This window comes from Rhopalosiphum maidis, chromosome 1 (genome assembly GCF_003676215.2).
Source record: "Rhopalosiphum maidis isolate BTI-1 chromosome 1, ASM367621v3, whole genome shotgun sequence".
In the NCBI taxonomy this organism is placed as follows: Eukaryota; Metazoa; Arthropoda; class Insecta; order Hemiptera; family Aphididae; genus Rhopalosiphum; species Rhopalosiphum maidis.
The window spans coordinates 33331167-33344344 of record NC_040877.1 but is presented as its reverse complement, the minus strand read 5'-3'; the positions used below and the strand labels follow the sequence as shown (position 1 = coordinate 33344344).

The 13178-nt window shown below is 29.1% G+C and overlaps 1 protein-coding gene across 1 annotated transcript in view; it reads right to left on the bottom strand.

Moving 5' to 3' along the window:
• The window catches only part of LOC113553679 (rho guanine nucleotide exchange factor 17), a 67988-nt gene that overhangs the window by 1426 nt on the left and 53384 nt on the right, over window positions 1-13178 (bottom strand). Inside the window, exons 5-19 of the mRNA XM_026957146.1 lie at window positions 8438-8515; window positions 8263-8367; window positions 8076-8192; window positions 7873-7965; window positions 5879-6192; window positions 5298-5389; window positions 4451-4673; window positions 4048-4139; window positions 3434-3689; window positions 3214-3318; window positions 2392-2604; window positions 1828-1895; window positions 1608-1756; window positions 428-602; window positions 63-233 (exon numbers count right to left, since the gene is read on the bottom strand). Of these exons, the coding sequence (XP_026812947.1) occupies window positions 63-233; window positions 428-602; window positions 1608-1756; window positions 1828-1895; window positions 2392-2604; window positions 3214-3318; window positions 3434-3689; window positions 4048-4139; window positions 4451-4673; window positions 5298-5389; window positions 5879-6192; window positions 7873-7965; window positions 8076-8192; window positions 8263-8367; window positions 8438-8515 (2251 nt within the window). The remainder of the gene's footprint in view (window positions 1-62; window positions 234-427; window positions 603-1607; window positions 1757-1827; window positions 1896-2391; window positions 2605-3213; window positions 3319-3433; window positions 3690-4047; window positions 4140-4450; window positions 4674-5297; window positions 5390-5878; window positions 6193-7872; window positions 7966-8075; window positions 8193-8262; window positions 8368-8437; window positions 8516-13178) is intronic.

The following is a 13178-nucleotide window of genomic DNA, read 5'->3' as shown; positions in this document are numbered from 1 at the left end:
TTGTTCATTAACCTAGGTATATTAATATGTATGTGTAGAGATTTACAGTGTTTACTACTAACCAATAGGAACAGGGAGTGTGACGAGTTTGCTAGTGTTTGCGACCACGGCCGGTATGGTCATGGTCAAGACGACGCCCGCGCTGGTGCCGATCCACAATAGGTCTTTGACCGCCAACAGCGACGTCACTCGAAGACATGCCGCTTTGTGTTGCCTTATGATGTCGTCGCAGCCTGCAAAGGACAAACGATTAAAAAAAATATAATAAAAAACAAGAAATACTTTTTCGACGACTATTGAAGTCCGTCGTCAACCTACATATAATATTGTTATATGTTGCCATAAGACGGTCGTGGAACTATGTATCCACACGACTTCACGTTATCGGGAAACGGTGTGACACACATTATATTATACAAGTACTTACTCGACAGCATTTTAGTGACGGCCGGCGCTGTATTCACTTCAGCCAGAATTTCGTACGTGATCGAGTGAACTAGCCGGAGCACGGCGGAGTTCTGCAAAGACAGCCACACGCCCATTCCCGACACGACCATGTTGGTGATCGATCGGTTCGAGTCACCGCCGATCACGAAAGAATGCTGAAAACGATAAATGGGTAAGTAACTGTTTCCATATAACATTACTGTACACACACACACACATGCCACTATATAAATATTATACATAAATGGGAAATGGGCATATAATATTAAAAATATATAAAAATTGTGTGAGATATAGGTATAGGTAATGGGCCGGATACTGACCAGCGGAGAGGTTGTGGTATAAAAGATTGTAGGTCAGGTCAGTGGTCATGCACAAAAATATGCGCATCGTCACGCTAAAATAGTGATATAAACCGATGACAATGACGACTGGCAAATTCCGATGAACAAAATTTGTACGTATTCATCAAAATAATACATTTAAACTATATTTGGAGCATATATAATGTTAAGAAATGAGAGTATTTTCCACCTGTATGTATAATCGTGATATTATGTGTCTATCTATTCAGTAAAGGTTTACTGCATGCGTGGACGTAAAGAATAGCATCATTGCTGTTTTCAGAGTATACTAATTATTAGCACGCTGTCTTCTAGTGATATAATATAAGACTAATTTATTATAGGCTGATATTTAAATGGGAAATAAGTACTAATATTGGCTACTGCATAAAAAAGTATTTTTAATAATAATAGTAAATTAACTATTTTTATAAGTTTAAACTTAAAACATAGCTTTATAAATTTTTATGTTTATTTTACAAGTGTGGTTTTTTTTTAAATTATATCGAGCTAATAAGCTAATATTCTGTACATAATAATTTAGTACACTTATTATACTATAGACTTATTTTCAATTATAAGTACTTAATTGTTGTAAACTTTCTGCAGTATTTTACTGAATATAATCTTTTTTTTTAAATAAAAGTATTTAATTGGATGGATTTATGTTTACTCGTATAGGTATATGTTTTTATCCGGAAATTAGGCTAAGTCTAACACAGTTGCATTCTAAGTAGGTAATTTACAAGTTACTTACAGTAATATTATACTAACAGTAATTTTGTTAAGTTATACTTTGTCATATTTTTTGCTCACTTGAAATTGTAATGTGATCGTGTCGAATATCTTAACAGTATTGTGACATGAACACCAGAGCTTATCACTAACGGGCAACATTTTGGAAACCGGGATAGCAGCCGATCCAACGTTTATAGTCACTGGATCCGATGTATTCCAACTACCGTCTGGAAGGTGTAAGAAATTGTATTTATTTATTAACGTTGACATTAAAATATTGATGTATTGTTGTACTTACTCGTATCTGGGCAGTAGATGCAAATGTCACCATTTGCTAATGAAACATAAACGCGGTTGTTGAGATAACTATTAAACAGAAATAATAGTATTAATATTTTATATTTTAAACAGTATAATATTATATAAAGCATAACATTTGCTATCACTTATTAAGTACCTGTCCATCACACGTATTAAAGCAACATTACTTTTCGAATAAATCATTTATCCAACTTAACTAAATTAAGTATAAATAACATAGTACCTATACCAATTCCGAATGGCACAATATCTAGTTCCATATAATTAAGATTTCAACAATATTTAGAATTATTAACGTAATAATTTGTACTAATTTATAGTTTACTCTAATTAATTTTAATCATTTATTTTATATTTTGTTTTCATATCGGAACAAAATTACTTAAAAAACGATAAAATATAACTAGTAAACTAATATAATGATTCACCAAAAACTATAATATGTATATGTAATTACCTACGTAATGATGATAATATTAAATTATATTGTATGTTATAAAATTATTAGAATTGGTTTACTCTATCTTCGCCTTGCACTTACATGATACAATGCACCGCGGATCCGTGTTGAATTTTCACTTTATTTCGTTTTATGCGAATATTATCCATCGAATTGTACACGTGTATGCATCCGTCTTCTGTACCCAACCACATGGTTGGCTCACCTTCGAAGTCAACAGGTTCCGTGGGGTACATTCCGTCAGGGACGCGATCGTGACCACCGTCCTTGTCGTCATCTTCTTCGCTCGATGAGCTGTGTGACAAAATAATATGAGTATGGATATACCGGAATTGTTAGTACCTACAACTTACGACTAATGTCAGCTTAAATGCATTTTATTTTTATAAATATTTTTTTTACCTGTAGATAATAAAAGCTATACACTCATATATGCACCAGTCTTTCCCATGAAAAAAAAATTCAATTTTTTATATAATATATATAAAACAATAAAATTGAATTTCTTAATTTTTACTAGTTCGTATTATAAAATAAAATTAATACACGTATTTAAATATTTTAATTACTTATTTTATGGCCTTCTTCATAATAAGATTATTGATTATACCATCATCATTAATTAGCGGTACAATTTCATTGAATAATGTATATATGATATTATTTTAGTTTTGTATTTTTGTAATTTAACTATAAATTTACAATTTTTTTTTAAATTGTATTCTGGAGCTTTTAATATTATAAAACACATATTTTTAACCACCTTTATACAAATGGTGTAGCACCATTTGAGGAACCCCATTTGGTCTCATCTTTATTTAGAATCGGCATAGTCTAGATAGTCTATATGAGTCTTAAGTGCTACGCGCGAATAGTGTTCTATAATCACAAAACGCTCGTTACCTGTCTAATTTGATGTCCGGCCCAGTTTGCTCAGCACAGTCTTCGACCGATATGCTGATCTCTGGGTTGTTGGTCTGGTCGTCCTTGTCGGCACTGTTGGCTTGACTGAACATGTAAGAGTGAAGGAGAAAATTGAAAAAAATTTTAGTAAAATTGTCATCACAGTATATAAAACTCTTGTTATGCAGACGATGTACGGAACTGCTGATGGGTGACTTACTCGTCGCGTTGCGGAGCCGGTATCGAGGTGACGCATAGTATGCGAGCGTTGCATACGCCGTTACATGAAGTGACCGTCGGTTCGGGATAAAGACTCAGCACGCACACTTGTCCCACGTACCCATCACTGTTACAAACCCACACGTCTCTTTGGTTCAACGCCGGTGCCGCACACGTAAACTGCAAGCCAGCCCGGGTCTTTCGTATAGGTACCGGGCCGACGAAATCAGCATTCGGTCTCCGGTCCGTAGACAGAACTGAAATGCACAACAGAAGCGGTGAAAATGTGTTTAAAATCGCCTTAGGTTTTAAATACATTTAAAAGCATCTCTGTGTATAATGGATTGTATAATTGTGTATAATTGTGTATTATGAGTTATGATCACCGAACGTTTTATCAGAAAACCTAAATAGATCGATTGTACTGCTTAAAATCGAATTCAAAATCATATTCATCTATTTTGAAGTACCTCAACCTACTCAATCGATAAACAAAATTATTATATATTTATTCCCGTATGAATGCATAACTCCGAGTTGGGACTCTTAGTATATAGTCTATATGGACGCATCTGGTGATTTTGTTGTATTAGTCTGCCTTATTGTTTTACTTACCGAGTTTTTGTTTGGCCTCGTTAAAAGATTCTTCCCAGTTTGCTCGTTTTTCTGGTTTTGAAAACATTATTGACACGGTCTCAGTGCCATTTCTAAAAAAAAATTGAAACATTAAAATCATTCAACCAAAATCCTCATCGATTTTGGGATTTTTTTAAAATAGAAAATTTTATTTACTGCTAAAAATACAATAGGTACTTATAATACATAACAACTTAATGTACTTTTTACTTTTTTTATTTATATTTTGACTGAATAATACATTTTTAAACGAGAATTATTTGTATACATTATTTTGGATTTAAACAGGTTTCATCAATAATATACAATTTAAAACAATCATTTTTCTAATCTGAGGTTACCATGATACAAAAAAGGCACAGGTCATCGACATTCTTTTTACCTGGTGTGCAAGTTCAATTCAAGATAACATAGCTGAGTGTCACTGGCTTGGCGTTCCGATAGTTGTTTATTGAGTGCACTGAGCATGTCTTTAATTGATTCTTCTAAGTGACTGTGTGGACAGTGCAACATGGAAACCATATCTGTCATTTGCGTCAGCGTGGAGACATCTTCTGACAAATACTCCATCTCACGAAGCATGCGTCGTACGTTTTCATCTTTTACTGAAATATTATCGAGTATTTAATTATTTGTGTTAGATTCTGAGTGGAGTGATAAATTTATTGATTTTACAAGTTTGTGTATATATATGTGTGTGTGTGTGTGTGTGTGTGTGTGTGTGTGTGTGTGTATGTGTGTGTGCAGTTTTTTTATAGTCATTTTAAGTTAAAATTTAGAAAAAATTGAATATTAAAACAAAAAATGATGATTTTAGTTGTGTTTATAATTTCAAAACATTATTAATGGATACTCGAGACTATCAAAATTAAAATATACATTTTTATATTTTATAAACATAATAATGACATTTTTTTTAAATGCAATGTTTTCGGAAAATTAATTTAAACTATGATTAATGGTACATTACAGGTTGATAATTTGTACACTCGACGTTTTAAATAAACGCATAATAATACTAATATATTATATTAATTATATATATCGAAAAACTGTTTTAAATGTTTATAAAAAACTTGATATGAAATAATTATAGAGTTACAACTTTGTATAATAATACCTATATAAGGAATAGGGATTATAATACGTCATATGAATATTTTGAAACTAAAAACGAATTTTTAAGTTATTAAATGACGCTATGGCATGGCAGTAATGCTAATGTATACCTTTAACTATTTCAACATCGTCCAATGGTATCTTCATAAGTAACTTGTATTTGTTTGCTTCTAAATTGCTCACAACGCTGTTTGGCGTAGTCCTGTAAAATGTCCAATAATAATATTTTACAGAATTTGTTTCACAACATCTATTATAAACGTCTCATACTGTTTTTCTTGGCTCATTAGCGTGTATTACATTAAAAAGCATGTAATATTTTAAAATTTTAAATCTTATTAGAAATGTTTTCAATAGTCTTCTATATTATTTGGTTGCGTGGCTTGTATGACCATTTTAGTATTCAGTACACTTTAAACGAACACATTTGTAAAAATAAACGCACTCATTAATTTATTACATTAACTAACCATGGGCACGAGCTATAATTGCACGAATAGATACAATAATTTAAGCCGCAGAAAGATGAGTTTTGAAACTGGCCTATGTATAAAAATTTTCTTAAATATTTCTTATTAATCTGATAGATTCAAATTGTATTATAGCGCACAACTGCACAAACGTTATCGAGATTTTTACACCGTCAAGTCCGATGTCTATTTAAACTTAAACTTAACGGTTTGCCTCTTACGTGGATGGTTTACGTATGGTTCCGCTTTTTCTTTTGATACTGGTAACGATCAGCAAGTCGGAGAACAAGAAAAGCGCTCGTTCCTTACGGTTCATCGACTGCCCGGAAACGATGGTTACCAAGTCGTGTCTGAGGAATGTTCGGTCGGTGGCTGCCAAATGTATAAGTCCGTCGATCAAAGACTCAATTTGCTCCAGCTCCATGTTGTCCTTTTCAGTACAGTTGATTTTTACGGCCATTTCGTGCACCTGTTTTTGTGATTCGATCAAAGACTCGTGATCAGGATGCGTTGGTTCGGTGTGTTTCAATAGCGTCTAAATAAAAAACCAAAATCCTAATCGTTATAATTATGAATGGTTTACTATATGTCATTTTTAAGTCATGTACGGGCCGGAAAACTGAAAGATTTTAATAAATTTAAAAAGGGAAAATCGAGTTAGGCATTAATGTATTTTTTTATATTTTAATATAATATTAACAAATAACAATGCGTTAAATAATGAACACAATCAAACGTGCATGATTTTTATCGATGCAATAAGAACCGGTAGCATTTTAGAGGTTATATAATTATAAATAATACTAAATATGTAATAAGTACGAAAACGATATGATGACATATCAAGTTAGTAACGTACGTAATATTGAGGTTGCTCAAAAATTATGGATAGAGCTAGACAGTCTACCGTAAGCTATTCTTAAATTCCAATAAAATATGGTAGGTGAAATGATAAGCGGTGGTCATTAAAATATGAGTTTTTGCACAATGCTTATAAATTTAGAGTGGTTTATTTTAAGCTTCATCTTAAAGGGATAAGAAATGTAACTTTATTTAAAAAATAAAATTATAGTATAAAATATATAGTGAATACCAATCTGTCAATCTGTTGTACGATAAATGTCACTATTATTTCAGTCAGTGTATTAGATATATTAAATTTATATTCAATGTATAATCGTGTACAAAAAACTTTCTGCGAGCGGAGGCAATTTATCAGCCTATATTTTATGCTATGTTTTTTGATATTATTATTTGTTCAAGTATTTTATTTTGCTATTAGTAATTCAGTAATTTGATTTAATTTTTATCAAAAACATTGCTTTTAAAAATATAATTTTTGTATAAAATCCATAATACACAAAAAAGTTTTTAAATCTTAATGAATATTGTTTTTAAATTATAACAAAATTAACATCGTTATTCATTTAAAAAAATAAAAATACGCAATTTTGTCCAAATTTAAATAACAAATATATATATAAAATTATTGTATTTGTATATTTTTCAGATTTTAGTACCAGTATGAACTATTTATAAAGAACATTATACTACATTTTGAAATGTAAAATAATTTTTCAAATTTTTATCCAAATCAACCCTTAAAATAAATAATCAAACAATTTTTTTTGACTACTTACCGTGTATATATAAATATTTTATACATAAAAAACACACATATCACTATAAAATCAATACATTTATTACTACTCAGAATCCTATAAATAAAAATGCATATTTTTAAGTATAAATTTACTTTGAGCATATTTAACTACTTTAAATTTAATATCAAGATAATATTTTAAGGATTTTTAGAAATACGTTTCCCTAGTTGGCATTCAAGTTAGAATTTTCAACAAAAAGTTTTATTATTATTTAGTAATCAACTCGTAACCACAGATTTGGAATACTTAACCTAATTTTCTCACCAGGAAATTAAATTTTCTTCCGGGCGTTCTGTGATAACAGTAGGTATACCAGCACCCTTCATACAGGGAAATTCACTTGTTGACATTAAAATAGTATACTATATTTATCAACAAATTCGTATGTGGTTTTTATAGTTGATATTTTAAACTTATAAGAATCTAAAAATACATTCTTTACAGTGATAATAATATACAATTAACCTATTTTTTCCATTAAACATTCAATTTGATGTATGCATAACTTAAATAATAATTTAAGTGATACCTATTCAATAATAAAAAAATACCTGTATAAGAAGTTCATATCTAGGTATTCGTTGAACAGGCATGATGAGAAGTGAATCTAATGCCAATTTTCCTTTGTGTTCTCGAGCTGTAGACTATAATACAAAATAAAATAGATAAAATTAAGTTTAAATTTATAAAACGATTGCTTCTTGAAAAACATTTTTCCAGTCAATAAACCTAATTTATAATTATTTTTTCATACCTCTAAATATCTTGCAAATGCTGGTTTTGAATTGCAAGTCGATTTGATAGCTTCTTTGGCTTGTTTCCAGTTATTTATGAATGATGTATATGAATCTATCACAGGCTTTTTCGAAAACTAAAAGAAAAAAAAACCATATGAAAAAAGTTGTATGTCAGTTATACTTCAAACAATTCACACTACAGACCATTTCTAATAAAATGTCACCGATTCTCTGATGTGCGTCCCAAATTTCGAGACGCTTATGTAGATCTTTTAGGAACTGTTCGTGCTCCATTAAAATGTCGGGTATCTAAGATCAGAGTACATTATTTTAATAAGTGTAAATGATTATAATACGATAATGAAATAGATATATCTACCTGGTAAAATATCTCGTCAACCACTGACGGTTCAATTAGTACAGAATTTTCGGCACTTTTCAAAGGCAACAGGTATTTCTAAAATAAAATATGTATATATTAACACAACTACTTTAATTTAACGCTATAATTTAGATTAAATTAATAACATTTTAATATACAGTAAAATTACTCAAAAATGATGTGTATAAAACTATTACAAGTGTAGCACAAACTAGAAATTGTTATATTATAATACAATTTTGTAATTAAAAATATATTTTGTAAATTTTAAAATATTTAAGATACGGTTTTAAGTATTAACTATGCCTTAACTAAGTATAATTATTTAATGCAAATATTTATTGTTTTTTCTAAATTTAGAATAATAATACGCTATTGTCACATTTTTTTGATCTCGATTTTTCAAGTCCGATTATCTGTTTAATTTTTAAATTTTGTATTATAGGTATAATATCAGATATATAATTTATTTATTTATTGATTGATTTCATTTAAGTTTGTGTTCTCATCAAGTTATTAATTTGTATAAAATGTACTCAATGGGATATTTGACTATAGATAGTAAATATTAGTTTATAACATGCATATTTAATATCAAACAAATAAAAACACCTATAATAAATTAACAAAAGTGAAATAATGCAACAGTTATATATTACTTACCTATTAAGAGGATGTCAGCGCAGTGTTTGTTTTCTACCTCTACACGTGACATAAACAAAACACACTCACGCAAAATAAATCTATTATTTTATTTTTTAATAACTTTAGAATTAAATCACTTATTACAATAATAATAAAGAAAAATATTTATGTGAGTAAAACATGTCAATTTGTCTAAATATAGTTTCAAAACAATTTAAAACTATAATTTTTTTATGTATAAAGTCAAAGATTAAGTCAAAAAAATAATAAAATATAAAACCGATATATCGATCCCTCAATAATATTATACTCTTTTTTAATGGATTATTTTACTCTAAAAATTTTCAAAATAAATAAATAATTTTGAGTGAATGTGTCTTATCTATATTGCGTGTGGCTAAAAAAAGATAACAAATATTGCACTAAAATCCTCTTGATTAATATAATTTTTACAGTTTTCGATTATGAGAGGATTTACAGGTGACAATTTTATTTGGTAAGTATTTTGGGCGTCAAATTAATAATGTTCATATGAACTTCATAATAGTTAGAGAAAACAAATTAAAATAGCTAAAAACTTGATTTTATTTAGGTAATACCAGTTTAAAAAAAAGTCGTAAACTTCAAATGTTTATCAAATATTTATACTTATTAGTATTTTCTAACTACTTTCTGATGTTATTAAACTATTTACAGACATTTGACGTTTTTTGGTTAATGTAAAGTTTATCATAGTATGTTATTCTTTTAGCAGTTAAATATCGAAAATACATAGGCATACTAATATAATTTTGTATATTGTAATATAATTTTGATTGTTTTGAAAAACTATAGAGTACGAGTAATGGCACAAGTAATAGCACGAGTATTGTGAATTAATGTTTGTGTTTAACGACTTATTTAACGTTATAATAAATGTATAAACTATAAAAGCGTATCTTTCGGGTACCTTCTCATCTCCATTAATATTATTGCACAAATATTAAGCTTATAATATGGATTTAAAGTTTTAATTTTATTTAAAAAAAAAAAGTTTTCTCAACAAAAGTTTTATATTTTGTATAAACTAATTCGTATACGTATTGATGAACGTATTTGATTAAACATTTATCGTGTTTGATTATATTTCACAGACATGTGTAACGTGGTAGTTTAAAATAGTTAATGTAATAGCTACACACATGGATGTTAAATTTCGATTTTACAGATACAGGTCAAGTTCAACGTTAGGACCATTATAAACCATTAATGTTTGCCAAAGAAGATAAATCAATATTTGGCCTGCTGAAATTTAGAGCCCTTAAAAAAATAGATAAATATTCAATATGACCCTTCAATAATTATAAAACTGTCAAACGCATTATCAGAAATGCGTAGAAATTATATTACTGAAAATGTGTTTTTTTTCTACAAAAATGAAAATTTCCATAGTGCATAATAAATATTTCCAAACAGAAATAATTAAAGTATTTGTGTCAATGAATTTAACATCTTATCTTAGACAATGATTAATTACGATGTTGATCGTGGTCCAGACGATCTAATGAGACATTGAAACGAGATTAGGAAAAAATTGTGTCAAATTAATATATTATTAAATATTTAAATGTAAAACTATTGTTATCAAATGAATAAAAATGATTCACAAAGAAGGTTTTACAATATTTTTCAAACAATACGATAAAATCACTTTAAATTTAATGAATGAGCATTGAGCAGTGTACATAGTGTAATAATATATTTATTATTTATTACAATCCTTATGATTTTTTTACAATTTAAGTTAAGTTAATAAGACTATTTAATATTTAGATCGTTTTCGGTTTATTATTAATTAACAAATATAGGCAATAGTCTTGATTTTTCAACCAATAAATAATTACCATAACATTTGCGCTCTGGGCTGTTATTATCACAGACTATAAATGATCGAAATATTTATAATAAAAATCATGTAGCGTTGCCAAAATATTGATACTCAAACAATGCATTTTATTTTTACGCTGAACTAACTACTAGTATGGAAATCTTTCAATGCATAATATTATGTAATATATAAACACAATGAGAGTCAATAATAGCACCAGCTGGCTATAAGATGTATAGATACCCTATACACAATATGTATTGAATTTGCGCGTAAGACTTGTCTCGGATTTATGAAACAAAATACTATTATTACTTGATGAGATTCACAAACATCTACCTATTCTACCTATTTAGGTACATTCGATGTAATTAGTTTCACAGATATATTGAATAACAAGTTGACATATCGAGAAGCCTGTACAATATTATACGAGTTGTGCTATTGCCTATTTCCACAATTAACTATAAGTTTCGCTGAACGACACGGAGATAATACTCTTCGTTACAACATACGAGTAATATTTATAGTGACTAGTGAGTTAATGATGGATGTGATGTTAAGTTATCTGTGGAATCTAGATTTGTATAAAACATTAAACATATTATACTTGTATTAAACAATAAGCAGTTCCGGTAGCGTAGCCAAGAAAAATTGTTGGGAATACAACGCCATGGTATAAAAGACCAAAAATAAAAATAAAAAAATGATACGATTCGAGTGAAAAAAGACACTATGGTTGTGGTTTCATTATGTATGTGTGTATGTGAGGGAAGAAACCCGGACCTATACGCTGCATATTGAACAAAATCTGACCGCGATATACAGGTGAAATTAACATTTTCGTATATAATATCGTGATGTTATTTTGTGCTATTGTGCTATAAATTAAGATAAAATTGATATACAGGGTGATCAATGACCTAACTTGTAATGCGCTTTTATTTTCTCAGTAAGCGTTTTAATTTATTAAAATTATGTTTGTACAGTTTTCAGTATTTATAACACAAAAATATTTTGGCAAAGAAATCTAATACTTATCATGCAAATATTCTTCATTAGAATTTTCAGTAAACAGCATCAAATAGTTTTATATTTCATATTTTTCAGCGGAATATTTCAATAGACATTTTGATGTTTAAATGTCTCATGATGAGTATTAAATTTATATAAAAATATAAGCGATTAAAATATTGATATGTGCGTAGTGCAGTTGTAGTAACTGCACTATATATATTACACGTTTGCAGAGCACCTTCCACATCAAAATTCTTCTTATCTAAATCTTAAGGAAAAATAACTAATGTATCAAAATCAATTTTATTTTCCGATATATATTATCCTACTACACAGTTCATTTTTTTTTTCGAAATCAAATAAATACATAAAGAGCGAAATCGTTAAATCGTATACCCTGTATAATATACATCGTGTAAAATAATTATAATACGATATTATTAAAATAATATAAAATGCTGCTAAAACAACGGGTTTGCCTCGGACGCCATTTCGTCACGGACCAGTATTAAGCGCACGTATCATATTATATTTTAGCCCAGCGATCGGATTATTAATAATAGTACCTAATACGTAATGACAGGCGCCTAAAAATATAAACGGTGCGAAAATATCGGATTACTGTGTGTTCCCGTCGGGCGTGTTCTTACGGGATTTTAATTCAATTTTTTTTTTTTTTAATTACGCGGCATTCTCTCGGACTCTGCGTACACGTTTTGTCGTTTTATGAAATATATTATTATATACCTACCTACCTACCTACGTGATAACGTGCGCGCGGCGACGCCGTCAGTTCGTATAATATATTAATATCGGAATATTCACCTCGGGGGACTTGGGCCAAATTCAGATTAAAATTCCAAGCGAAAGACGAAATTTTCATTAATAATCGACGTTGTCGAATATTATGTATTATATATATTTATATGAGGTGTACTGTATAGAGTTGAGTTAATTTCTGCGTCTCCTCGGACTCTTCTCTTCCCATTTGCGACGTACCATTGTATAGGACATACAAGTCAAATTAAATTTAAAAATAAATAGTCCGCAATTCGGCTTTACTAATTATGCATTATAAATCTATAAAACCCACGTACGTGTGGCGTTTGAATAAACGACTCAAAATAATTAATTTTTTTTGCTTACAAAAAATTCATAAAAAATAAAAAGATATATAAAAAGATATTAAGGTAGGGGATCATCTTAAAT